Below are 27,037 nucleotides of genomic sequence, written 5' to 3' on the forward strand. Positions count from 1 at the left end.
CGAGCATTAGCTCCCCTGAGACTGGCGTGAAAGCGGGTTGTGAGCTGCTGGAAATTGACCACAGCTCCAGAGCAGCCAGCGTTCTTTGGCCGTTGAGCCATCTCTCCAGTTCTTTGGTTACAGTGTTTCACTGTGTAACCTCGGCTGTCCGGAATTAAATAAACGTGACGGTTTTGTGCGTAACTCCTGGCACGCCTTTTTGTCCACCTTCAGTCTTTTTTTTTTGGTTTTTCGAGACAGGGTTTCTCTGTGTAGCCCTGGCTGTCCTGGCACTCACTTTGTAGACCAGGCTGGCCTCGAACTCAGAAATCCGCCTGCCTCTGCCTCCCGAGTGCTGGGATTAAAGGTTTTTTTTTTTTTTAAGGTTTATTTATTTGGGGCTGGTGAGATGGCTCAGTGGGTAAGAGCACCCGACTGCTCTTCTGAAGGTCCAGAGTTCAAATCCCAGCAACCACATGGTGGCTCACAACCATCCGTAACGAGATCTGGCGCCCTCTTCTGGAGTGTCTGAAGACAGCTACAGTGTACTTACATATAATAAATAAATAAATCTTAAAAAAAAAAAAACCACTCCAGAAGAGGGCATCAGATTTCGTCATGGATGGTTGTGAGCCACCATGTGGTTTCTGGGATTTGAACTCAGGACCTTCGGAAGAGCAGTCGGCGCTTTTAACCCACTGAGCCATCTCGCCAGCTCCCGCCTTCAGTCTTAAATCCGTATTAAAGTGTTTTTAATTGTAAGCATGGTGGCACACGCCTTTAATTTCAGTACCAGGGAGGCAGAGGCAGACATGGGCTTATCTCTGTGAGTCTGAGATTTAGCCAGGCTACACAGTAAGGCCTTATCACACCAACCAACCAACCAACCAACCAACCAACCAACCAACCAACCAGATCATTAATAACACTATCCTGCGCCGCGCTAAACAAGTTTTGAGATTGTTTTGAGCATTACCAGGAATTCGGATTTAACCTGAGTCTAGGTCCCTAAAATTTAAGAGAACTCCTCAGAATGCCGAGGGTGGCGGTGTGAAGCCAAATCTCTGTCCCGTCACCTCTGACACCTCCGAGGGAAGATCAGAGGACGGACGAGCCAACAGTTCACCCGATTCAGGTCTGGGTCAGGAGGAGAAGCCCATTATTTCTCGACCTTCTCAAGATGGCGGCCGTACAGTCCGCGTAAGCCACTCTGGCCACTCCCGAGATGGCGGCTCCAAGAGGCCGCGGCCCCTAAAGTCTCGCGTTAGGTGAGGCTGACGCGCCAGTTCTCGCGAGAGAGCGCTCAGGCCAGCTAGGCGTTGTGTGATCCGCAGCTGGCGCGGAAGCTTCAGGTAGCAAGCGATCGGTGAGCGGGCGTGGGGCGACAGGCAGGGGCGGTAGCGGGGGTCGGGGCTGGCGGAGGTCCCGGACGTGTGCCGGCCGCAGCCAGGGCGGGGTGTGCTAGCTGCCACGGCCCAAACAACGCGGGTTCGCGACCGCCTGAACCAGGCTGCCGGAAGTGCGCCTGGGGATTTTCTCCCCCGGTGGACCTTGCGGGGAAACTGAGGCTTGGGGGTGGCGCTCCGGGTTCCGCCGTGCCCTGAGGCCGCGGTCTCCCTCTGCAGCTGCGGAAGATGTCGGACAGCGAAGACAGCAACTTCTCGGAGGAGGAGGACAGCGAGCACAGCAGCGAGGCGGAGGAGGCCGAGGTCGGTGCCTGGGATTCTTAGGGGAGACGTTGCGCCTGGGGACAGGGGCAGGGCAGAGAGGGCCCTGGGGGAGCCGGCGACTCGGAACGGCTGGGGGATGGGGGGGTTCCAGATTGTCGGGAGAGATGGACGAGTGTGCAAGTCAGCGTGGAGCGCAGGGGCAGCAGGGTCCAGAAGGTGGGGGCGCGCCAGGTCCACGGTTGGTGGGATGCGGTCAGACGTCGTTGGCTTTCCTCTGATTTGTTTCTTTCGGTTTACTTTGATCACTTGCGATGCTGGGATTGAGTTCAGGGCCCTGCTAGGTGGACAGCCCCAGCTCTTAGGATTCTTTCGTGTTTGTGTTTTTAGGTATGCCCAGTTGTTCCAGAAGTGTGTATGTATTGCCTACTGTGTGCCAGCCACAAGTCTTTGTCCTTGGGCTCCTGCTAACAGATTTTAAAATGTAAATCGACAACTGATGGGTGAATGTGAATTTGCTACTGTGAATAAATACAGCCAGTAAATATGAGACTCCCAGGTTCAGCATCCTAGTGTGAAAATCCAGATGACTTTGTAACTTTTCTAGTCTTCTGTTGATGCCACGAATGGAAAATTCCACATATGACAGGTTAAAGTCGACACTAGTGCACTAAAAATACTGTTTTAAATTACTGTGCACAGTATATATGAAAGATGCATGAATTTCATGTATTATCCCGTTCCAAGGTACCTTATTGTGTATGTGCAAATAATCTAAAAAATCCTCCAAGATCTGAAATATGTATACTTTGGATTTTATTTGTTTTCTTTCTTTCTTTTTTTTTTTTTTTTTTTTTTTGGTTTTTTGAGACAGGGTTTCTCTGTATAGCTCTAGCTGTCCTAGAACTCACTCTGTAGACCAGGCTGGCCTTGAACTCAGATCTGCTTGCCTCTGCTTCCTGAGAGCTGCCTTTGTTTTTCCTTTACCTCCCAAGTGATGAGATTCCTGAGATGACAGGTGCTGTGCCAGCCCGGACAGCCTAAAATAGGAAATCTCATCACGTCTTGTCTCAAGCTGTGGATTAAGGATACGAGGCCTGAGATATATCTTTCTAGTACTCTGGTGAAAAACCCAAGTACAAAAAGGGAGTAGAGGGTCCTAGCTGCACTTCGAAGCAGTCAGAATAAGTCAGAGGGACATTTGAATGGGAACTTACCGGAAGAGAGGGGGTAAATCATGTGGTTGTCTTTTCTTTTCTCTTCTTTTCTTTTTCTTTTCTTTCTTTTTTTTTTTTTTTTCTTTTTTTTTTTTTTTTGAGATAGGATGTCACTATGTGTAACCTTAGTTGGCCTAAAACTAGCTATGGAAACCAGGCTGGCAAACTCATAAAGATCTACCTGCCTTTGCCTGCCGAATGCTGGGACTAAAGATGTGTCCCACCATGCCTGCCCCCCACTTCTTTTAATTATGGGGATAGAACTCAGGGCTCTGTACACATTAAGTAGGAGCTCTGCCACTGAACTATGCTTTGTTTAATTTAGCATTTAGAGAGAGTCTAGTCTCTCTCTCTCTCTTTCTCTCTCTCTGTGTGTGTAGTTTTTGCACTAGAGTTTCACAAATGCTAGGCAGATACTCTGCCACCAAGCTGTGTTGCAAAGCTGTAAATTAACTTTCTTTTCTTTTCTTTTCTTTCTTTCTTTTTTTTTTTTTTTGGTTTTTGGTTTTTTTGAGGCAGGGATTCTCTGTATAGCCCTGGCTGGCCTGGAACTCACTCTGTAGACCAGGCTGGCCTGGAACTCAAGAGATCTACCTGCCTCTGCCTCCCAAGTGCTGGGATTAAAGGTGTGTGCCACCAACACTCGGCTTAACTTTATTTCTATTTTTTAATTTAATTTTATTATTTCCCTGTGTGTGTGTGTGTGTGTGTGTGTGTGTGTGTGTGTATGTCTGTGTAGCACATGCATTCAGTATGCTAGAGGTCAGAAGATGTAGGTCCCCTAGAACTGGAGTTAAGGATGGTTGGAAGCAACCATATGGATGCCGGGACTAGAACCTAGGTCTTTTGCATGAAGACCTGAATGAACTTATGTTAGTTGTCAGTGCTTCCCAAGATTTCACTGTGAACAATATAAAACCTGTGAGGGAGGAACTGGGGACCTTGGCATCATTACAATTGACTTCCGTCTTCAGCTACCAGACAGTAACCTGAAGCTCCAAGTCTCTGTCCCTTTCTTTAGTGGGAAACAGAAGGAAGCAACAGTCTCTGCTCAGAAGCGGCTCTCTCCTCCTTTGTTACAGGGTTGGGGTGACCCTGGCCTCAGACATGCTAGGCAAGCATGCTGCTACTGAGTAGTATGCTGATCCCACCTGCTCCAGCACTGGCGTGTATCAGAGGCCAGTTACCATCATGCTCACCTCTGGCAGAGTTTAGAGAAGGGAAGTTGTCATGGGCCTGTGACCTGGAGGGTATCAGGATTAGGGCTATGGGCTTCCATTGATACCCTCTTACATGGTCTGTTTTCTTCTGTAGGCATTTAGTTGTCCTTGTGGCTTTGAGGGTGGTCCTGTGCTCCCAGGCAGGAGTCAAGGTACTGTGGTGATCTAGGACAGACAGGAAGGTGACAGGACCAGCCTTTGCTCCAAGCTCTAGCACTGGGCCTTTGACAGTGACTCATGGCTTCAGGTCACTGCTGGTACTTGCAGTTCTGGTGGTAATGAGACCAGGGTCCCTGATTCCTTCCTTGCAGAGGTTTTCCACTGGGCATCTCATCAGAAGCTTGAGTCACCTGTTGGCTGGCTGTGGACGCCAAGCAGAAGGCGGTGTGAGGCCTGCCCCAGCTTCTGGAGCCTGGGCCTGGTGTCCTGGGTTCTGTAGCTAGGTTGGCTGTCAGACAGACAGCATGCTTGCTGTTGAAAGAATCAGCTCATTTCCCAGTCTTTTAAGATTTATTTCATGTATATGAGTACACTGTAGCTGTCCTCAGACAGACCAGAATAGGGTATTAGATCTCATTACAGATGATTGTGAGCCACCATGTGGTTGCTGGGAATTGAACTCAGGACCTCTGCCAGAGCAGTCAGTGTTCTTAACTGCTGAGCCATCTCTCCAGCCCTCATTTCCAGTTCTTATCCCCTTCATTCAGCAAGGGCACTTCATTCTGGTTTGGCATGGTAGCTCCCTTCCAGAGCTAAGTCCTGGGGCAGAGATTGCAGGGTGTTGTAGTGTGGTGGGATGAGACCTGTGACAGTGCAGTGCTCCTCAGTCCCTAGGGTGCCTCTCCCAGACTTTCTGTGACACCTACTAAGAACTGGCCATTCCAGTTTATGCTTACAATTCCAGATTGCTTCCAAAACCAAAACAGAACACAAACCAAAGAGTGTAGTCTAGGGCTGGTGAGATGGCTCAGTGGGTAAGAGCACCCGACTGCTCTTCCGAAGGTCCAGAGTTCTAATCCCAGCAACCACATGGTGGCTCACAACCATCCGCAACGAGATCTGGCGCCCTCTTCTGGAGTGTCTGAAGACAGCTACAGTGTACTTACATATAATAAATAAATAAATCTTAAAAAAAAAAAAAAAAGAGTGTAGTCTAGACTCCAGGGAACACAAAGTGTACAGAAGCCCTTACCTCAGAGAAGGTTCTTACCTCAGAGAAGGTTCTTACCTCAGAGAAGGTTCTTACCTCAGAGAAGGTTCCAGAAGAGGAAAGAAGGCTTCTTTGGGACCCAGCCAGGGACACAGTGGCAAATTTGCTTGAAATGGGCCTGTAAACTTTGGCTTTTTAAACTGTGAGGCATTGTGTTGGACTGGTACCATAACTCATGCAGCCTAAGGGCCTGTGTTTGAGTTCCTGGGTGGGGAAACAGAACTGACTCCTGAAGCTTGTCACTCACATGAGCCCACGCGTAAAATGTATGTGTAAAAAAATTGCAATGAGAGATATAGTTACAGTATTAATATTAAGGGAATTCATTTTTTTTCTTCTCAGTGTTTTATTTTTGAGACTATCCCTGGCAGGCCTAGAACTGGTTATGTAGGCAGGGTGTTCTGAATTTCACAGAGATGCGTCTGCTTCCTGCATGCTGGGAATAAAGGTGCGCTCCACCAACAAACTAGGTCAGTGGTTGGTTTTGTTTTTGTCTTTTTAGATTTATCTTTATTTTATGTGTATGAGTGTTTTGCTTGCCTGAATGAATATGTACCACATGTGTGTCTGCAGAGGTCAGAAGTCATTAGATCTCCCAGAACTGGGACTAGGATAGCTGTAAGCCACTGTGGGTGGTGCTGGGAACTGAGCCCACCCAGGTCCCTTGGAAGAGCAACTTCTCTGTGTCTCAGAGCCATCAGCTGCCTTCTCTGTTTTTGAAGTAGGATCTCATGTAGTCCAGGCTGACTTGAATTTGCTATTCAGCCAAGAGAGAATCCTTCATCTCCTGATCCTTCTGCTTCCACCCCATAGTGTCAGTCAGCATACGTCTACTCTGGGCTGGGCAGTGCTGCAGACCCTGTCTCAAAAACGGAGGAGGGAAAAGTATGCACCGGCACACCCAGCTTAAAGAGTGTGTGTGTGTGTGTGTGTGTGTGATTGAACGCTGCTGTGACTGCAGTGTGCTGTTGTGGGGTGACCTCAATAACAAGATAGGGCTTTGACCCCTCCAGCATTAGAACTACAGGCAGTTGTGAATCACTCAATGTGAGTGCTGGGAATTGAGCCCTGGGACCCAGAAGAACAGCATATGCCCTTAACTTCTGAGCCATGGCTTTAGCCCAGAGCAATGTTAGATGTACACATAGAGGGGCTGGAGAGATGGCGCAGGGTTAGGAGCACTGCTGTTCCAGAGGTCCTGAGTATAGGCACATGGTGGCTCACAGCTATCTAAAATGGGATCTGATGCTCTCTTCTGGCAAGCAGGCCTGTATGCAAAAGAACACTCATGTATAAAATAAATTAACAAAATCTTTTAAAGAAATGTATATATTGACACAAACGTGATATGTCTTTATTACTTTTTTGGGGGGGGGTGTTGAGACAGGGTTTCTCTGTATAGCCCCGGCTGTCTGGAACTCACTCTGTAGACCAGGCTGGCCTCGAACTCAGAAATCCGCCTGCCTCTGCCACCCAAGTGCTGGGATTATATTATATCTTTTTTTTTTTTAAAGATTTATTTATTTATTATATGTAAGTACACTGCAGCTGTCTTCAGACACTCCAGAAGAGGGCGCCAGATCTCGTTACGGATGGTTGTGAGCCACCATGTGGTCGCTGGGAGTTGAACTCTGGACCTTCAGAAGAGCAGTCGGGTGCTCTTACCCACTGAGCCATCTCACCAGCCCCATATTATATCTTTTTAAACCCCCCTTTTTTTTCTAAAAATTCATTTATTTGTTTAAGTGAATACACTGTTGCTGTCTTCAGACACACACCAGAAGAGGGCATCAGATCAGCGTACAGATGGTTGTGAGGCAACATGTGGTTGCTGGGAATTGAACTCAAGTGTTCCGGAAGCCCAGTCAGTGCTCTTAACAGCTGAGCCATCTCTCCAGCCCTCTAACTGGGTTTAAAAACTTGGATTACAGTTCATAGCACAGCTCATCCAGAGGACCTGTGTTTGGTACTCAGTGTCCAGGTCATGTGGCTTACAGCTGTCTGTAACTCTGGCTCTAGGGGACCATACACCTTCTGAGGCCACATATCTGCACATACCTGCCATTTACTCGTAGGCTGGGTGCAGGCACATGTGCAAATATATAATAAGCAAAAGTAAAATAAAAATAGCATACAGAAATATTGGATAAATACGTTATAGCAATGTGGAGATGGGGGGAGTGAGTTAAAGGTTGATGCTTGGGCAGCAGAATTCGTGGATCTGTTTTTAACTGGTAAGGAATGGGGATTAGAATCCAGTTGGCTATTGGCCTGGCAGACCCATAAGATATAGAGGCAACCCAGAGGCTGCTGCATGTGGGGGAGGCTCTGTTTCTGGAAAACAGTGGAGAATAGAAGCATCAACAGTAGAGACAGGAGCTGAGATCTTGGATGGTAAATGGCCCAGTGAGAGAAGCGTGGGAGAAAGGATAAGCACGGCCCTAGACAGAGCCTGGGCCCATGGAAGGTCTGTCCAAAGCTGCTTTTAAGGGATGAGGGGGGGGCCGGGCGTGGTGGCGCACGCCTTTAATCCCAGCACTTGGGAGGCAGAGGCAGGTGGATTTCTGAGTTCGAGGCCAGCCTGGTCTACAAAGTGAGTTCCAGGACAGCCAGGGCTATACAGAGAAACCCTGTCTCGAAAAAACCAAAAAAAAAAAAAAAAGGGATGAGGGGAAGCTGTGAATGGTGGTTTACACCTGTATTCCATTAATTGGGAAAGAGGGGGACTGCCACACAGCGAGTTCCAAGGGAGTCTGCATTACTGAATGACCCTTAGTGTTAAGAAGTGCAGAGGTTGCACTAGGGACATCCATTGGTATCAGGCACCTGATACATCCTGTGGAGTTAGGAGCTGGACTTTTCAGGAAGCACAGAGATGAGGAACAAGCCCCAAACCTGGCATATGATGGCTCTCAGAGCAAGAGATCCAGTGTAAGGATTGATTGGCTCCTGTGGGTTGGTTGGGTGCCAGGGTCTTGGCTATAGTGTCACTTGAGGTAGGACAGTAATCAGAGGCGTGGTCAGATTGAGACTTTGAGTGCATTGTGGATATGCGTGTGAGACAGAGGGAGAAGGAGCTAGAGATCATGAGCTTTTCTGGATTTGGGGACAGTAAAATCCTGGTGCCTCAACTCTGTTTGATCCTTCTAGGTTGAGGAAGACCGGCGAAGTGCCGCAGGCAGTGAAAAAGAGGAGGAGCCTGAGGAAGAGGAGGAGGAGGAAGAGGAAGAATACGATGAGGAAGAAGAGGAGGAAGATGATGATAGGCCCCCCAAGAAACCACGCCATGGGGGCTTCATTTTAGATGAGGCTGGTATGTCACAAGGCCAGGAAGTATTGCACTTAAAGTATGCATGAGACAGTCTGTGGTTCAATTTCTGTGTGTGTGTGTGTGTGTGTGTGTGTGTGTGTGTGTATTGACCTGGCAGTGGTGGCACACACTTTAATCTCCACATTTAGGAGTTGGATGCACCGTCGACAAAAAAGAAAGGAAGTGTGGGGATTGACTGTGCCACATAATTACTTGTGGAGCCACATCCTGACACCTAACGTGGATTTTAGGCAAATGCTGTGCCATTGAGCCATTCCCCAGCCGCCTTTTTTACTTTTTCTTTTGAGACAGGGTCTTGCTAAGTTGCTTAGGCTGACCTTGAACTTGCAGTTTTCTTGCTAGCCTCTCAAGTAGTTGGGGTGGCTATTATCCTATTTCATGGGACCTGAATAAGAATGCTGGGGATACAGGTGTTTGCCTCCTTGCCAGCTGTGGTCTTAATTTTTTAGGAGGGGTCTGTGGTGTGCTGTGGCAGATGGCCTTCAGAGCTAGGTAGATGTACATTACACATAGCCCTGCCGCACTCTGCCAGTGTGTGGTGTCCCTTGGGCAAAGCGCATCACACCTCTCTGAGTCCCGGTCCAGGGCTATGGAGTTCTGGCTCTGTCTTCTAGAGGTGTTCATTCTCTTGGAGCTGCTGCTCTGAGGTCACCTGTCTTCTCTGCTGATCCCATTGGCTTTCCCATTCAGATGTAGATGATGAATATGAAGATGAAGACCAGTGGGAAGATGGAGCTGAAGATATCCTGGAGAAAGGTGTGTGTGGGACCTGCCTGCAAGACGACTCGGGGTGAATCATGCCTGGGAGGGTGTCTTTCTTTTAAGCCCTCTCCCTACCCCATGCCCTGCACCCACCCCAACCCTCACTCTTTTCACCGTGCTTCTTTCTGTCCTTGCCAGAGAGACAGCTTCCCCCAACCCTTTTCCTTTTAGGCCCATGAGTGGGGGGCGGGGACTGTCGGGTGGGTGGTATTGTAGGAAGAGGATTTTGGGTATCCCTTTTGTGGGGTGTAGGGTGGGCGGGCTCTGACCCCGATCCCCCCACTTGCTGGGCCAGTGCCCCCTCCCCTGTTACTTTCCGTTTTGTGCGCCTCATACATTTCGGCTTCTCCCACCCACCTGGTGCCTGGCCTTTACTTTTGGTTTCGACCTTCCTGTGTCCCTCCCTCTGCCCCACCCCATTGGTTGATTTCGCTGCTATAATTTGGCTCATACTTTGTCTACCCTGCACACCACTACCACCACCACCACCACCACCACCACCACCACTACCACCACCACCTTCTCCTCTTCCTCCGAGTAGAAGAGATTGAAGGTAAGAACTGGGGAAGTGTGGTCTGTGGTCCCATATCCTGTGTGGCCCTGGGGCTCTGATTCACATGGGGTGCAGGGTTAGGCAGTTTGGGGTCGCTGACCTGGGAAAGGTGCACATTTCTGTGTCCACAGGTGTAAATATAGTGCATATAGGAGTGTGGGTGGGGTGCTCAGGGCATGCTCAGTTGGCAGCTGTGAGATAGAGGACTGCTGGGTGCTCCCAGCAGCCGGCCTATCCCTGAGTATGTGTGATGAGAAAGAAACAAGAGGCTGAGGAGGACAGAGGATGGGGGAAGGATGGGAGAGCCTTAGCCATCCCCCCAGGGCCAAGCATGGCCCCTCAAGTCCCCAAGCTTGTTCCTAGCCTGACTCCCCTTGTGACTCTGTTTCCAGCCTCCAATATTGATAACGTTGTGCTGGATGAAGACCGCTCTGGGGCTCGTCGTCTGCAGAATCTCTGGAGGTGAGCAACTGAGGCGGCCTGGTGGGGACCTAGTTTCCTTGGACAGATGTGGGGCAGGCTGACTTTCCTTCATGTCTGCTTTTCCCCTTGTATCCCAGGGACCAGAGAGAAGAAGAACTGGGCGAGTATTACATGAAGAAATATGCCAAGTCATCTGTGGGAGAGACGTAAGTGCCTGGCAGGTGCGGGTGGTCCCTATGTGGAAAGCAAGTGGGGGCTACTGGGACATCCCTTCTTCTCAATGCTCTTCTTTCTCTAGGGTGTATGGAGGGTCTGACGAGCTCTCAGATGACATCACTCAGCAGCAGCTGCTCCCAGGAGTCAAGTAAGAGAGTAGGAGGATAGAAATCAGGGTTGGAATCCCATACGGGGTCAAGACACATAGAAGTAGAGGAAGTAAGACTCCTGTGTACGGTTCATGAGATGGAAGATAGGTGGTGGTATAGATCATGACTTACTGAGGGGCAGGTCTGGTAATAAGTTTCCTTGTCTTTCTTATCCTGTGCCATGTAGGGACCCCAACCTGTGGACTGTCAAGTGTAAGGTGTGTGTTCCGATCTTGGGCTGCATGTGGGGAGGGGCAATATGTCTCTCTGGGTCTCTAGGTCTTTCTGTAGCGTTCTCTCTCTCTCTCTCTCTCTCTCTCTTTCACCTGGTTTTTGCCTCTTAATCCCCTTTTCTCATGTCCTTTAGTGCCTTTGTCTTGGAATCCATCTCTCTCCTACTTCACCTTCCTCCAATCACCTTCCTTTGCTTCTCCTGTCTCCTGCCCTCTCCCTGTCAGCTCTCCAAAACCTATCTCTCTTTCCAGATTGGGGAGGAACGAGCCACAGCAATTTCCTTGATGCGAAAATTCATCGCTTACCAGTTCACAGACACAGTAAGTCAAGAAGTGGACTGGTTGTGGGTGAGGAAGGATGGATGGATGGAAGGATATTGTAGGCACTAGGCGCCCTTGGGCAAGCAGACCTGTGCAGTGAGTGAGTGAGCAGATGAACTAGAACAAAAGCAAAGACCACTGCGTGACTCAGGGGCTCTGCCTCCCTGGGACTTGTTGTTGGTGTTTTGTTGGGGTGTGTTTGTTTTTAGCTGGAGAAACAGCTGGCTGATGATGGGAGCTGGACTCTTGGCCTTTTGGTTGAGCCATCTCTCCAGGCCTTGATCTGGAGCATATGTATGCACATATGCAGTGAATAGTGTCTCATGGGTGCACACATCTGTGCGGTCATGAAGAAGCTAGAATAGCATGTAGCTTCCTATGGTCAGTGCCTTACTCTCTGGAGGTGGGTCTCATTGAACCTGAAGGCCCCCCCAACCCCCCCCCCCCCCCACCTTTAGCTAGGCTGGCTGGCAAATCCTAGAGATCTTCCTGTCTCATTCCTTGTCTTCCTACCTGCTGGTTTTTTGCATGTGTGCTAAGGATTCGAATACAGGTCTTCATGCTTGCAAATGTTCTTACTGACCATGTCGCTAGGGGTGTGTGTGTGTGTAAATAAATTTAAAAAGTGCGGTAGAGAGATGGCTCAGTTAGGGATGGATATTGTTCTTACAGAGGACTGGAGTTGATTCTCACCCCCCCCCCACATCAGGCAGCTCACAATTACACAACCTCCTGTAATGACAGCTCCGTGAGATCTGATCTCTCTGGTCTCAGGCACATACACAGATTCATATGTACACATAATTAATCATAAAAATATTTTTAAAAACACACAAAAAAGTCTTTTAGCCAGATATGGTAGCCCATACCTGACATTACCACTTGGCAGATTACAGCAGGAGGATCAAGAGTTCAAGGCTAACTTGGGCTACGCAAGAAACTGTCTCAGAAAACAAAAGGATTGGAGTAGTAATGTCCTTGCCGAGCATGAGGTCCCAGGCTTGGTCTTCAGCACTGGGTAAGCCCAGACACAGTTATGATGATAGATAGAGGTCTGTAATCTCAGCACCTGCGAGGTGGAGGCAGGAGAAACAGGAATTCAGGGTCATCCTTGGCTACATACCACTTGCTAGGCCAGCCTGGGCTGTGGAACCCTATTTTAAAACACAGTGAGGGTTTAGGGCGATAATTCAGTTGATAAAAATGTTTACTGTGCAAGAATGAAGACCAGTTAAGTTCAGTCTTTAGTATCCATGTACAAGGCTGGGATGATAGTGCATGCTTGTGACGCCAGTGCTCGCCGGTCCCTGAGGCTCTGCCCAGTTTAGCCAAGTCTGAGGGGGGCTGCACCATGAGGATGACCTCTAATTGCAGTCGTTACACATATGAGTGTGAACACACATAGGCAGAGGCTAACAGAAGTAACTTTTTAAAGACAAGGACTCCCTTTTTAGTTCTGAACTCTTAACAATCCTCTTGCCTCACTTTACTAGGGTTGTATGTGAATTCTCCCTTTTAATGTAAAGCCTAGCATGTTTTAGCGTTCAAATTTATGTCTCTATCATCAGTGTGTTGTAATTCTAGAACATGTTATGAAAACTAATATCACTAAGCCGGTCATAGTGGCGCTCTCCTTTAGTCCCAGCACCTGGGTGTCAGGCAGGTGGATCTCTGAGTTTGAGGCTGAGTTTCAGGACAGCTAGAGCTATACAGAGAAACCCTGTCTTAAAAAACCCTAAAAGAGGGCTGGTGAGATGGCTCAGTGGGTAAGAGCACCCGACTGCTCTTCCGAAGGTCCAGAGTTCAAATCCCAGCAACCACATGGTGGCTCACAACCATCCGCAACGAGATCTGGCGCCCTCTTCTGGAATGTCTGAAGACAGCTATAGTGTACTTACATATAATAAATAAATAAATCTTTAAAAAAAAAAAAAAAAAAAAAAACCCTAAAAGAGAAGAAAACAGGGGCTGGAGAGATGGCTCAGTGGTTAAGAGCACTGAGGTCCTGAGTTCAAATCCCAGAAACTACATGGTGGCTTACAACCATCCATCTGACGCCCTCTACTGGTGTTTCTGAAGACAGCTACATTGTACTTAATATAAATAATAAGTCTTAAAAAAAAACAGAGAGAGAGAAGAAATCTAATACCACTTAGCAGTCACTCTCCATTCCCACTCTGTGACTAAGGTACACTCTTAGTCCCTCATTATTTCTTTCTATGGTTACACTGTTCTTTGCAGTGTAGTTAAGCTATAACTGAACCAGTCCCTTGCCTGGCATTTTAATGTGTTCAAGTAATCTAAGCATTAAGGAGGTGGAGACAGGAGGAACAAGAATTCAAGGCCAGTTTAGAACAAAAGTTGAGTCATTTGGAAGCTTCCATTATATGACCACCCTAGTGTGTGTGCCACTTTGGCAGTATACTTCTGTGAACTCACCGCCTGGGGGAGAGCCAAGAGTAGCATCCTGACTTTCCTCATTGTCCCTCTCCCACCTTTGTCTCCAGCCCCTGCAGATTAAATCAGTGGTTGCCCCAGAGCACGTGAAGGGCTACATCTATGTGGAGGCCTACAAACAGACCCATGTGAAGCAGGCCATTGAAGGTGTGGGCAACCTGCGGCTTGGCTACTGGAACCAGCAGATGGTGCCTATTAAGGAGATGACCGATGTACTCAAGGTGGTGAAGGAGGTGGCCAACCTGAAACCCAAGTCCTGGGTCCGCCTCAAGCGAGGCATCTACAAAGATGACATTGCTCAGGTGGGAGTCGATGGAGCAGCCAATGGGCGGTGCTCATATACACTGCACTTCTTCCTTTTTACTCCCTTTCTGAGAGCCAAGAGCAGAGCCTCCCTCCCTCAGGGCAGGGGTGCGGTTGAGGGTGTAGCTCTGAGCACACAGGAGGTTTATGGTTGTTCCTAGGACATTGGTTGAGTAAAGGCCGAGCGAGGAAGGGACTGATGAGCCACATGCAGTGTACGGGAGGTAAGATCCCTAAAGCGAGGCTGGAGAGGTAGTACGGTGTATAAGAGCATTGCTTATACTCTGAGAGGGTCTGGGTTTGAGTCCTACAATCATGGTGGCTCACAACCTTCTGAATCTCCAGTTCCTAGGGACCTAATGCTTTCTCTGTTCCTCTGGTACAGCGTGATACTGACAGACACACAGATAACCCCCACAAACCCATGCATAAGATAAAAAAAATGGCTAAAGCAGGAAGTGAGGGAAGTAGAACTTAGCTTTGAGATAATAGGCTTCATGGTTCATTGTAGGTTCTTCTTGTTAGTTTGCTTTGTTGAGACAGGGTCTTTGCAGCTCATGCTGGACTAGAACTTACTATGTAGAATATGCTAACTCCAAGCCGGGCGTGGTGGCACATGCTTTTAATCCCAGCACTCGGGAGGCAGAGGCAGGTGGATTTCTGAGATTGAGGCCAGCCTGGTCTACAAAGTGAGTTCCAGGACAGCCAGCGCTACACAGAGAAACCCTGTCTCCAAAACAAAACAAAACAAAAGAACATGCTGGCCCCACATTCATAGAGATTCACCTGCCTCTGCCTCTGCCTCTGGAGTGCTGGGTTAAGTTAAAAGCTTGTAAACCTGGCTTCAGTGGACAGAAATAGTGAAGGTTCTATGGAATGCAATCCAATTTTTAAATTTTCTTATGCAGTGGCTAGTGAACCTAGAACCTTAAACATATGTAGATTCTAGGCAAATGCTGAACTGTGGAACCCCTCCCACCCCCAGCATAGAAGGTTGGAATGTTACAACGTACAGTGAGAGGATTTGTGGAAATGAAGGTGTTGAGAATGGCTGCCAGGGCCTGTAAACTGATGATAGTTGCCTGGCACGAGTACGTGAGACTGTGTTCATGAATCCCTGCACTAGGGAAGATAGGAGAAGCTCAGCGGTAGAGGATGCCCTAGCTTAAATCTTCAGCCCTGCACAAGGCAGGCATGGTGGGCCATGCCTATAATCCCAGGACTCAGGAGGTGGAGTTGAGTCCAGCATCATCCTCAGTTATTTAGCGAATTTAAAGCCAGCCTGGGCTGTGTGAGCTCCTGCTTTTAAAAGATAAGAAAATTGCCAGGCCTTGGTGGTATATACTTTTTTTTTTTTTTTTTTTTTTGGTTTTTTGAGACAGGGTTTCTCTGTGTAGCCCTGGCTGTCTTAGAACTCACTCCATAGACCAGGCTGGCCTCAAACTCAGAAATCTGCCTGCCTCTGCCTCCCGAGTGCTGGGATTAAAGGCGTGGTCACCACGCCCGGCTTTGGTGTACACTCTTAATCCCAGCAAGATGCAGAGGCATGTGAATCTCCTGAGTTCGAAATTCTCTCTACCTGGTCTACGAAGAGAGTTCCAGGACAGTCAGGGCTACACAGAAAAACCTGCCTCAAAACCAAGCAAGCAAGCAAGCAACCAACCAACCAAACACAAACACACACACACACACACAATGGAAGAAAGAAAATTACTCTAGGCAGTGGCCTGAGCAGAATAGTGCAGAATTATGGGAAAGGGGGAGTAGGTGGGAATGGGAGCAGTTTGGAGAAAGCAGTCATTAAGCTGTAGTCCAGTGTCTGTGGGAACTTTCACATATCCAAGTAGGGGCCATAAGTGTTCATTTCCAGTGCAGAGAGTGTTGGGTAGGGCAGAGAGGCTTCTGGGAGTTGTAAGCTAGCCTGTTTCTTCTTTGCTCTTTTCTGAGCCATCTAGTACTTCCTGCAGGCCGCCTGCGCCTGCTGACCTGCCGCTTCCCTCCAGGTGGACTATGTGGAGCCCAGCCAGAACACCATTTCCCTGAAGATGATCCCGCGCATTGACTACGACCGCATCAAAGCCCGCATGAGCCTGGTACTTTGAGCTGTTGGTGTCTTCTGGGGACACTGTATCCTTGCTGGTGGCCATCCCTCCTCCCTCACCACTCCCATGTGTCCCTTGTCTTCCACAGAAAGACTGGTTCGCCAAAAGGAAGAAGTTCAAGCGGCCTCCACAGAGGCTCTTTGATGCAGAGAAGATCAGGTGAGGGCACCTGGAGACCAGGCCTGCTCTTGGTTGATGGTACAGTGTACTTTTGGAGGTCTCTTCACGCACTTCCCCCTCAGGTGCATTGTGTGGAAGCTTAGCTGTGCAGCCAGCCTCAGGCAAGCATGTTCTGTCTTGGGACCTCAGTTTCCTCTGGAGAAGATTGTTCTTTTCTTTTATTAATTGAATGCAAGGTCTTGTTCATGCCAGGCAAGCATACTACCATTGAGCCCCGTCCCAGACTGTTGCATGTTGCTGTGAGTGATGAACTGCCCCCGTCTGTCTGTCTGGTAGCGCACAAGCCCCAGCTTTGCATTCTTCTCTCGGCTTCGTGAGTCTGGAGAGCTCCCAGGCTGATGATTTAGAAAGCCCTCTGGTGAGAACATAGATGTTTTCTATGTGACTGGCTGAGGTCACTGGTGACAGGCAAAGGAGAGAGGGGACATGGTTTTCTCTAGTCCTGTTCTGGAACCTGCTGTGTGTGAGGTAGGCACGCAGGTTTTTGGTTTGGTGCTAGGATGGAACTTAGGGCATTGGGCACATTGTTCACTTGTTGTACCACTCAGTGTGCCCAGTGGAACTCACTTGCCCAGGCTCACTGTGTGGCCAAGATGGCTGAGGGAACAGCCATCGAATGTTTCCTTATAGCTGCTACCATTTTTCCATACTGGGGGCTTACGCCAAGTGTTTGTAACCTATACTCAGGGTGAAGGACTCTGACAGGTTGGAGCTGCAGCTAAGACACGGGATTGACTCCTGCCTTCCTATATCATAACCTTGCTCTGAGCCATCTTGAGATCTCCTTCCCTGGATAATGATGTCCTGCTTCTGCTGTCATAGGGCTTGGGGGCATCTGGACAGCTGTGAACATGCAGGCAGTCTTGCCCCTGCCCTCCAATAACAGAGTCTGCTGTATGCTATGCCCAGCTGTGTGCACTGAGAATAGGCATAGCAGCAGGTCCTGAGAAGGCCTGCTCTAATGGAGCTGACATGCCAGTTCCAGTGACCCAGTAAGGCAGGGAGTCCCTTCATTTAGCTTGCCTTTGGAGTATGAGAAGTCATTTGAGCCGCCACGGCTGTATGCGGAGGGTCCTGAGCCCTTTTCCACCCAGGGAAAGGATCGCACACATCCTTACCATCTTCTGTTCTCTCCCCGAATCAGGTCCTTGGGGGGTGATGTTGCCTCTGATGGTGACTTCCTCATCTTTGAGGGGAACCGCTACAGCCGAAAGGGCTTCCTGTTCAAGAGCTTTGCCATGTCTGCTGTGGTAAGGATTGGTGGGCAGTGCTCATGCAGGGGTGAAACTTTTGTTCCTCCTGGAGCTCTGGTCTCCAGTGGTTTCTCCTGGGCAGTGGTTCTGGCCACTGCATGGTGACATTGACTTCTGTCCACCTCCTCCCCCTACCCTGGATCTCAGATTACAGAAGGAGTGAAGCCCACACTGTCAGAACTGGAAAAGTTTGAAGATCAGCCTGAGGGCATCGACCTGGAAGTTGTGACTGAAAGCACAGGTATCTAGTCCTGGCCTCACCTGGCTGAGGAGGACCGTGGCTCTGGAAGGATGCCCAGCCAACCCTGCACTGTCCCCTCAGGGAAGGAGCGGGAGCACAATTTCCAGCCTGGGGACAATGTGGAGGTGTGCGAGGGTGAGCTCATCAACCTACAGGGCAAGGTCCTCAGCGTGGATGGCAACAAGATCACCATCATGCCCAAGCACGAGGACCTCAAGGTGATTGCCACAGGCCTGGCCGTGTTTGCTCATGGCAGGTTGTGTGTAAGGTGTTCAGAGATGTTCCGGCAGTGTGTTCTGTCCTTAATGAGGACATGTTTGGACCTTTTTTGACTCCTTATGCTAATGGGTCTGTTGAGAGTATTTAGGCCTACTTTCTGTAATTAGGGAAGCAGGTGTCTGGTTGAAGTCTCAGGCCCCATTCTGCCTGTCTGTAGGGGACTTTGTGGGTCCATGCTGTGGCCTGGGCTGTGTCCTGTGCATGAAGAAGACAGTGTGATAGTGACACACCTATGTGGGTTTACAGGCGAGGAAGGATACATCCAAGGGCTACCTCTTTACCCTCCTTCCGTGCATGTGTGCTACTCAGAATGGAAGCAGCCAGGTTGTGTGCGTGCTAGATAAGTAAGTGCCCGACCCTTCGCCTCAGGCCAACCCCTCGTTGGTGACACCTAGGCATGTGTTACACCACTGAGCCAGGCCCCAGTCCCTCACTGCTGTCTTCTACCACTGAGTCATATTTTTTGTCACCCCAACCCCCCCCACATTGACTTACTTTGCATGTACACATGCCACAGCACACACATGGAGGACAGCGTCTGTTCCCTCCTTTAGCAGTCTTTACTCAGGATTGAACTCATGCTAACAGCCTTGGCCTAAGTTCTCTTACCACCGAACCATTTTGCTGGGCTCCTTTGCCCTCTCTTTTTTTTTTTTGAAACAGGGTCTCACTATATAGCAGTGTCTGAACAGGAGCCCACTATGTAGGTCAGGCTAGACTTAAATTCATAGAGATCCGCCTGCTTCTGCCTCCCAAGTGCTGTGATTAAAGGCAGTGGGCACTGTGCCCAGCCTCCTTTTACTTACTAAGACTTTTTTTTTTTTTTTTTTTTTTTAATAAATGGTTTTTTTTGTTTGTTTGGGTTTTTAAGATTTATTTATTTATTTATTATATGTAAGTACACTGTAGCTGTCTTCAGACACACCAGAAGAGGGTGTCAGATCTTGTTACAGATGGTTGTGAGCCACCATGTGGTTGCTGGGATTTGAACTCCTGACCTTCGGAAGAGCAGTCGGGTGCTCTTACCCACTGAGCCATCTCACCAGCCCACCAAGACCTTTTTAAGAATTCTTTTGTATATATGAGGAAGAGGGGCGGGGTTAGAGCTCAGCCTGTCAGCTTTCTCACTGCTTCCTTTCACTTTTTTTTTTTTTTTGGTTTTTCGAGACAGGGTTTCTCTGTGTAGCCCTGGATGTCCTGGAACTCATTTTGTAGACCAGGCTGGCCTCGAACTCAGAAATCCACCTGCCTCTGCCTCCCGAGTGCTGGGATTAAAGGCGTGCGCCACCACACCTGGCTATGGTTTGTCTTTTGTTGTTGTTTCTGAGGAACAGCATGTCTGGGTCTCATTGGGTTGAGTAGTTGACTGTGGAGTTAACCTGAGGTCTTCAGTCACAGAGCCGTGTGTGTGTGTGTGTGTGTGTCTGTCTATCTGTGTCTGTCTATGTATGTATGTATGTATGTATGTATGTATGATGAGTTATTGGTGCTAGTATTTAGTGTCTTGGTAACGTTAGGGAATGGCATCAAAAGACTGTTGCAAGAGAGGTCCATGTATTTGGACAAGCTGTCTGTGGGTTCAGGAATGTGCATGCATATGGCTCATGGGTTGGCCATCTCTGGGGAAAGGCCTCCGGAGTGTCTCAGGCGGCCTCAGGTGGGTGGTGGGTGGTGGGAAGGCTGCAGTGGCTCTGCCAGAGTCTCTTCTGAGATTGTGGTGGTGCAGAGGGCCAGGTGACTGTGGCTTTTCTTGAGTCCTTACTGTTGTTATGTTCAAATCTCCCAGGACATGCTTGAGTTCCCCGCTCAGGAACTTCGGAAGTACTTCAAGATGGGGGACCACGTAAAAGTGATCGCTGGCCGATTTGAGGGTGACACAGGTCTCATTGTGCGGGTGGAAGAGAACTTTGTTATTCTCTTCTCAGACCTCACCATGCATGAGGCAAGTGCCTGGATGAGGCATCGGGTACCAAGCGGGGAATTGAGTAGGTCATTCACTGGGGCCTGACTCACCCCTTCCTTCCACTGTCTGTCCACAGTTGAAAGTGCTTCCCCGAGACCTGCAGCTCTGCTCAGAGACTGCCTCAGGTGTGGATGTTGGGGGCCAGCATGAGTGGGGTGAGCTGGTGCAGCTGGATCCTCGTACCGTGGGTGTCATCGTGCGGCTAGAGCGAGAAACCTTCCAGGTGTGTCTTACATTACGTTCCTATCCCGAGAGCCCCACATCCCAGGAGGTGCAGAGCAGAATAGTGACCAAGCCCACAAATTGTGGGGAGTTGCAGGCATGGTAAGGCTCCCTGAAGCCTGTCTGTAATGTTGGCAAGAGGCCTGTCCTTGTTCCCGTCTGCCTCTGTTCATACTAGGTAGGTGAAGATGTGCTTTTTGCTGCGAGTTGAGTGTCGGCTCCAGTACTTGGTGCTTTTGCAAAGACCGAGTGCTACAGTTGCCACAGCTCTATCCTCCCCGGGGCACTAGCATAGTACCTAGGACCCTGATTCTGTGTCAGTCCTGCTGCTTCTGTATTGTGTGACCCTGGCCTCATGACTTGTCCTCTCAGGGTCACTGTAAGGTAGGCATTGTGATTGTGTTCCTCTCAGAGGGAAGTGTGTGAAGAGCTTAGGAGGCGTGCCCCTGATGCTCAGTCGGGAAAGTGTGTCCCCTCCCCTGTGTGGCCGAGGACCTGGAACTCTGCATTCCCTGCATCCACCTGAGTTCCTTAGGTGATAGGCATATACCAGTTTATATGGTGCTGGTACTCAAACACAGCTTCATCCATGCTAAGGCAGCATTCTGTGAACTGAGCTAACGTCCCAACGTGCTAGGGTCTTTTGGAATGATCTAGAATGTCTGTGGCTGACCTAGTACCCGGTGGCTGGTGCTATGGCTCTGCCTTATGGTCAGGGTGCTGTGTAGGGCTCAGGATCTTAGGGTTGTCTCCCACAAGGAAGGACTAGCTCACTTCACATCACCCTCTCCCTCCAAAGGTTCTCAACATGCACGGGAAGGTGGTGACCGTTAGGCACCAGGCCGTGACGCAGAAGAAGGACAACCGCTTCGCTGTGGCTCTGGACTCAGATCAGAACAACATCCATGTGAAGGACATTGTCAAGGTCATCGATGGCCCTCACTCAGTAAGTGTCAGCTGCTGCTCTCGGCCTGAGTCTAAAGGGGTTGACGTGGGTTCTGCCCTGCCCAGCGCGTGACTCTGCTCTCCTGCCCAGGGCCGAGAGGGTGAGATCCGCCATCTGTACCGCAGTTTTGCCTTCCTGCACTGCAAGAAGCTGGTGGAGAATGGCGGCATGTTTGTCTGTAAGGCACGGCACCTGGTGTTGGCTGGGGGCTCAAAGGTGAGAATATCAGGGCTCCACATGGGCAAGACCCGCTTGGTAGGGACTTGGGGACTGGTTATTTCTGCCGAGTTCTTGGGGAAAGTGACAGGTTTCTTTGGGACTTTGATCTACACTCCTGTCATTTGTCACTCATTTTTGTAAGGTACATGTTGGGTACTAGACACCCTGGGGTCTCTACCCTCCTGGAGCTGAGACAGGGGTACAAGGGAAAGTGTGAGGTGGGGGCAGGCTTTCGCCTCAGGACTTCTGTCTGTTCCTGAGTGCCCCTCTTCCTGAAGTGAGGGTCTAATGCCAAATGGTGGCAGCAGTATCTGTGGTTGAGACAGAGAGAGGGATGGGCATGTGTGTTACAGCAGAGATCAGAATGAAGGAATACAGAGCCACTGTGTAACTCTGTGAAGAGCTAGATACTGAAAGGCAATCTGAAGCAAGATGTGATGGCACACGCATGCAGGACTAGCACTTGGGAAGTGAGATAGCAGGCTGCTCAGTGTAAGGTCATCTGTCCTTGACTACATAGGAAGTGCAAGGCCAGCCTAAGCTACACAAGGCCTTATCTCAGAAATAAAACTTAATAAAAAAAAAAGAGGACGTCAGATCCAGTAGGTGAACCCGGTGCTCCTCAGATGAGATGGCTGGTACTGTTGACTTGGGGACTTAGATTTCTAACTCGTGGTTAAGATGCATGTCTTGGTGTGGGGTGACCCAGGCCTTTTGATAGGTAGACAGAGAGGCAGAGAGGTAGTACTTCTTCTCCTTGGAGATGGAGGCTTTGTCCCTAGGAGGAGGAATGGCTGCTGGGCAGCTGCAGACAGAGCCTAGCCCTGTCATTCTGTCATTGTGGGGAGCGGGCATCCTGCCTGGCTATTTACTCCTTATCCCTCTCTCAGCCCCGGGATGTGACCAATTTAACCGTTGGTGGCTTCACTCCTATGAGTCCCCGGATCAGCAGCCCTATGCACCCCAGTGCTGAAGGTGAGATGGGGTCGGAGTTCAGAGATTAGTGTTGGGGGGGCCTTAACTGTTCAACCCTGTGGCCAGAGTGGAGTCAAGAAAGGCTTGGGGGTTAGGGAATAGGTGGAGGAGGCTCCTAACCCAACTTGGGCTCTCAAGCTGGTAGAGAGGGATTTGAAAATGTACTGGCTGTGGACATAGCATAAAAGGGACAAACATAATTCCTGGGCTCCCACAACATCTTCCCACCTTACAGGTCAGCATGGTGGCTTTGGAAGCCCAGGTGGCATGAGCAGGGGTCGAGGGAGAAGAGACAATGAACTCATAGGCCAGACTGTGCGAATCTCCCAGGGACCCTACAAAGGTGAGCCATGGCGTGTGCAGGGGCAGGGGCTGTGGTTGAGGAAGTTCCATACTTCTGACTGCCATTCCTTACAGGCTACATTGGTGTGGTGAAAGATGCCACAGAGTCCACGGCCAGAGTAGAACTACATTCTACCTGCCAGACCATCTCTGTGGATCGCCAGCGGCTCACCACGGTGTAAGTCTAGGCTTAGAGAAAACCAGTGTGGGGTTGATGGGTGGGCCTAGAGAGGAGCAACATGAGGGTGCTAGGCGTCTCACCACCTCGCCTGTGTCACAGTGACTCCCAGCGTCCAGGTGGCATGACCTCTACCTACGGACGGACTCCCATGTATGGCTCTCAGACACCCATGTATGGCTCTGGCTCCCGAACACCTATGTATGGCTCCCAGACACCTTTGCAGGACGGTAAGTATGTCCAGAACACTAGGGACGGAGCAGTGGGGAGGCAGAGGGCTCAGCAGATAGGATAGGATGAAAGTCTTGTTTCTTTCCTTTATCCAGGCAGCCGCACTCCACATTATGGCTCACAGACACCCCTGCATGATGGTAGCCGCACTCCTGCTCAGAGTGGGGCCTGGGACCCCAACAACCCAAACACGCCTTCCAGGTGAGAGCCATTTCTAGGATGGGCTGTGTTGGCAAGGTTATGAGTGGTTATCTTAGAGAATTGTGCTCCATGCTTGTCCCTGCCCTGCCACGGGCATAGCTGGGAATGCAGTCCTGTCCGAATCACCGGCCTCAGCAGACAGCTACTCTGTGCTTGGAGACATTGCCGGGGTGTGATCATGTCTCTGCACCGTCCACTCAACTGCAGAATGGCTTTAGTGTCAGGAAAGCCTTTGCTGGAATTTCTTCGGCCAGAGTGAAGTTGCTTCAGTTGAGGGTCCAGTTGTGCTGTTCTACAAGCTCCGTCAGACTTGTTACCACCCGTCATTCTCAAAGACTTCTGTCCCCACCAGGGCTGAGGAAGAATACGAATATGCCTTTGACGACGAACCCACCCCATCCCCACAAGCATATGGGGGAACCCCGAATCCCCAAACACCCGGCTACCCAGACCCATCATCCCCCCAGGTCAATCCACAGTACAATCCGCAGACACCAGGGACGCCAGCCATGTGAGTCCATCAGGGCTGAGCCCGAAAAGCCCTGCACGCAGCTACCCATTGCCCCACCTCCTGACCCTTTCTGCCAAGAATAACACCCTTTTCTTCTGTCTACAGGTACAACACAGACCAGTTCTCCCCCTACGCTGCCCCCTCTCCACAGGGGTCTTACCAGCCCAGCCCCAGCCCCCAGAGCTACCACCAAGTGGCACCAAGTCCAGCAGGCTACCAGAACACCCATTCCCCAGCCAGCTACCACCCGACACCGTCACCTATGGCCTATCAGGTATACCATGTCACAGAAGGACCTTGCTTGGTTGGGTTGGCCAGGCCCAGTGACTATTCCAGACACTCACTCCTGTCTTCCTTCAGGCTAGTCCCAGCCCAAGCCCTGTTGGCTACAGTCCAATGACCCCTGGAGCACCTTCTCCTGGAGGTTACAATCCCCACACACCGGGCTCAGGCATTGAGCAGAACTCTAGCGACTGGGTGACCACTGATATCCAGGTGAAGGTTCGAGACACCTATCTGGACACACAAATAGTGGGGCAGACAGGTGTCATCCGCAGTGTCACGGTAAGTGTGGCCCTAGGAGGTAGACATGTGTGGCATCCCCCCGCCCCCAGCCTTTGTGGTTATTTTTATCTCTGTTGCTGTGGATGGAACCCTAGGCCTCACACATGCTAGGCTAGTGCCTACCACTGAGCTACATCCCCAACTTATTGTTAAGTTTTAGATTTAACTTTACAACTGTAATGCATGGTAAGCTGTGATGGACAAGCAGATGTGGAAGGCTGGGGTGTCTGAATCCAGGGGGTGGAGAGTTGAGCCTTATGTGCTCACAGCTCAGGCTTGTGAGTGGGGTGACTTTGTGTCACAGTTTAGGATGAGGCCCAGGGGCTCACTGAGTTCCCAGTCTTTGCACATGCTACCCCAATCCTGTCTCAGCCTTCAGGAAGCAGCTATTGTCTCAACTTGTGTCTTAGGGGTCTGAGCTGTTCCAGCCTGCTGCCTGAAAGTTGAGTGTCAATCCTAGCTTGGGTAACAAAGTCTCAGGGCATTTGTTTAACTTTGACTGGGAAAGCACCTATGTTTTTTCCTTAGGAGCCCAACTTGCTGACTAACCCTCTGTAGATGCTCTGATGAGACTGATCAGACACCAGGGATGAGCGCAGCTCTAGGCCCGCCCGCCCGCCCCTCTAGACCTCTCTTTGCATTATGAGAGAGCTGTGTGCCCAGAGTGGAAAGGACTGGGATGAGGAGCCCAGAAGGCTTGGGGAGTAGGGTGAACTGAGTGGGCACCTTACAGCTTTGGGGAATTAGAGAGGGATTCTGGAGGAGACACTGAAGCTGAGGCCTGAGGAAGTCCAGAGCTGGAGGATAATGCTGTACGCCTTTAATCCCAGTACATGGGAGGCAGAGGCAGGCAGAGCTCCTGAGTTCGAGGCCAGCCTGGTCTACAGAGTGAGTTCCAGGACAGCCAGGGCTACACAGAGAAATCCTGTCTTAGGGGTTAAATACCCAGGGGGAGGAAAGGTGAGCAGTGAGGCTGGGCGAGAGCCTGGACTGCATCACAGACAGCATGGGCAATGTAACTGTCAGGGTACTGAGGAGCCGTGCTGAGACCAGATCGCTGGTGTGGACCTGCTTTTCCATGTTGCATGTGTAGATAGTGACACTGGTGTCAGGGGAAGTCAGGCTGCTCTGTAGCAGGGCAGTGGGGAAGAGAGGAGGGGCAGGTGACTGTGACAGGGTTCACAGCAAGATGGTGGTAACTATGATCAGGTGAGCTTGGTTGGGTCAGGGCCGATGTGAGACATGGGCTCCAGAGGATCAACAGGTAGAGAGCTGAGGCTAGTTTGGGATTTTCACTCTTGATCTAACTTTGTTACTGGTTTTTTTTTTTTTTTTTTTTTTTTTTTGAGACAAGGTCTCACCAACCATGCAGCCTTAGTTAATTGGAAATGGATATATAAATATAGACCAGCCAGGTGTGGTGGTGCACACCTTTAGGAAGAGGCAGAGGGGGGCTGGTGAGATGGCTCAGTGGGTAAGAGCACCCGACTGCTCTTCCAAAGGTCTGGAGTTCAAATCCCAGCAACCACATGGTGGCTCACAACCATCCGTAACAAGATCTGACTCCCTCTTCTGGTGTGTCTGAAGACAGCTACAGTGTACTTACATATAATAAAGTAAATAAATCTTTAAAAAAAAAAAAAAAGGAAGAGGCAGAGGATGAGTTCAAGGCCTGCCTAGCTACACAGAGAAACCCCGCCTCAAAAAAAAAAAAAAATGCCAACCAAACAGAAAACAACAAAAAAGGAAGCAAACAAGCAAAAAAAAAAAAAAAAAAAAAAAAGATCTGTAGATCAGGTAGTCTGGCCTGGAATCCACAGAGCTCCTCTTGCCTGTGCCCAGTCACTGAGTATAATGAGGTGTGTATCGCAGTGCCTTGCTCTCTGACGTGGTGTGGTTACATTTTACTGTTCCTTAGTCACCTTAGCTGCTCACCCTGAGGCTTACCACAGCCCCATCCCCACCCCAGCCCAGCCTGAGGCAGCTGGAGGGTGGGCTCTAAGTTGCAGGAAGAGCAGGCTGAGCAGGCTGTCTGTCCTTCTGCAGGGAGGCATGTGCTCCGTGTACCTGAAGGACAGTGAGAAGGTGGTCAGCATCTCCAGTGAACATCTGGAGCCCATCACGCCCACCAAGAACAACAAGGTAGAGATGGGACCTTGGGAGGATACCGGAGGGAATGACAGGGCCACTGCTGGACCTGACACTGGCTGTCGCCCCCAGGTGAAGGTGATTCTGGGAGAGGACCGAGAGGCTACCGGGGTCCTACTGAGTATTGATGGTGAGGATGGCATCATCCGCATGGACCTAGAGGACCAGCAGATCAAGATCCTAAACCTCCGCTTCCTAGGGAAGCTCCTGGAGGCCTGAAGCCCAAGTGTGCAGCGCAGACATGGAGCCAGCAGCCCCCTGGCCTTGTTTGGCCTAGCATGGAGCCCTGAGTCTGGAGCAAGCCAGGGCAGTCACTCTGTGTCCTTCCCTCCTTCCCTGATACGCTAGGAGTCAGAGCAGAGTCTGAGGAATGTTCCTGCCTTCTCTGCAGTCCAGCTTGACTCTGTTCAGGTCTTTCAATAAAGAAAAGCTGTTTGAAAA

The 27,037-nt window shown here is 50.0% G+C and overlaps 1 protein-coding gene across 3 annotated transcripts; it reads left to right on the top strand.

Annotated features, from left to right (window-relative positions):
* The first annotated feature begins 1,269 nt into the window (after positions 1–1,269).
* Positions 1,270–27,037, top strand: Supt5h (SPT5 homolog, DSIF elongation factor subunit). Of its 3 annotated transcripts, none has more exons than XM_029479542.1 (29): positions 1,270–1,331; positions 1,605–1,688; positions 8,444–8,606; positions 9,315–9,380; positions 10,332–10,401; positions 10,500–10,568; positions 10,661–10,726; positions 10,915–10,945; positions 11,213–11,281; positions 13,789–14,040; positions 16,045–16,134; positions 16,232–16,302; positions 17,468–17,573; positions 17,724–17,817; positions 17,899–18,035; positions 19,883–20,038; positions 20,136–20,282; positions 21,081–21,227; positions 21,318–21,443; positions 22,337–22,421; positions 22,657–22,764; positions 22,839–22,941; positions 23,044–23,171; positions 23,268–23,373; positions 23,726–23,884; positions 23,990–24,158; positions 24,245–24,448; positions 26,495–26,590; positions 26,669–27,037. In XM_029479542.1, the coding sequence occupies exons 2-29, from the start codon at positions 1,614–1,616 to the stop codon at positions 26,813–26,815; spliced, it is 3,240 nt and encodes a 1,079-aa protein (XP_029335402.1). In that variant the 5' UTR covers positions 1,270–1,331; positions 1,605–1,613; the 3' UTR covers positions 26,816–27,037. The 3 variants fall into 3 exon arrangements, with proteins under 3 accessions (XP_029335402.1, XP_085698109.1, XP_085698110.1); XM_085841983.1 differs by having other exon boundaries at positions 1,277–1,345; XM_085841984.1 differs by lacking the exon at positions 23,726–23,884 and having other exon boundaries at positions 1,277–1,345.

The sequence above is a fragment of the Mus caroli genome, unplaced genomic scaffold (assembly GCF_978045245.1).
Source record: "Mus caroli unplaced genomic scaffold, Mus_caroli_1 scaffold_8, whole genome shotgun sequence".
NCBI classification, from domain to species: domain Eukaryota; kingdom Metazoa; phylum Chordata; class Mammalia; order Rodentia; family Muridae; genus Mus; species Mus caroli.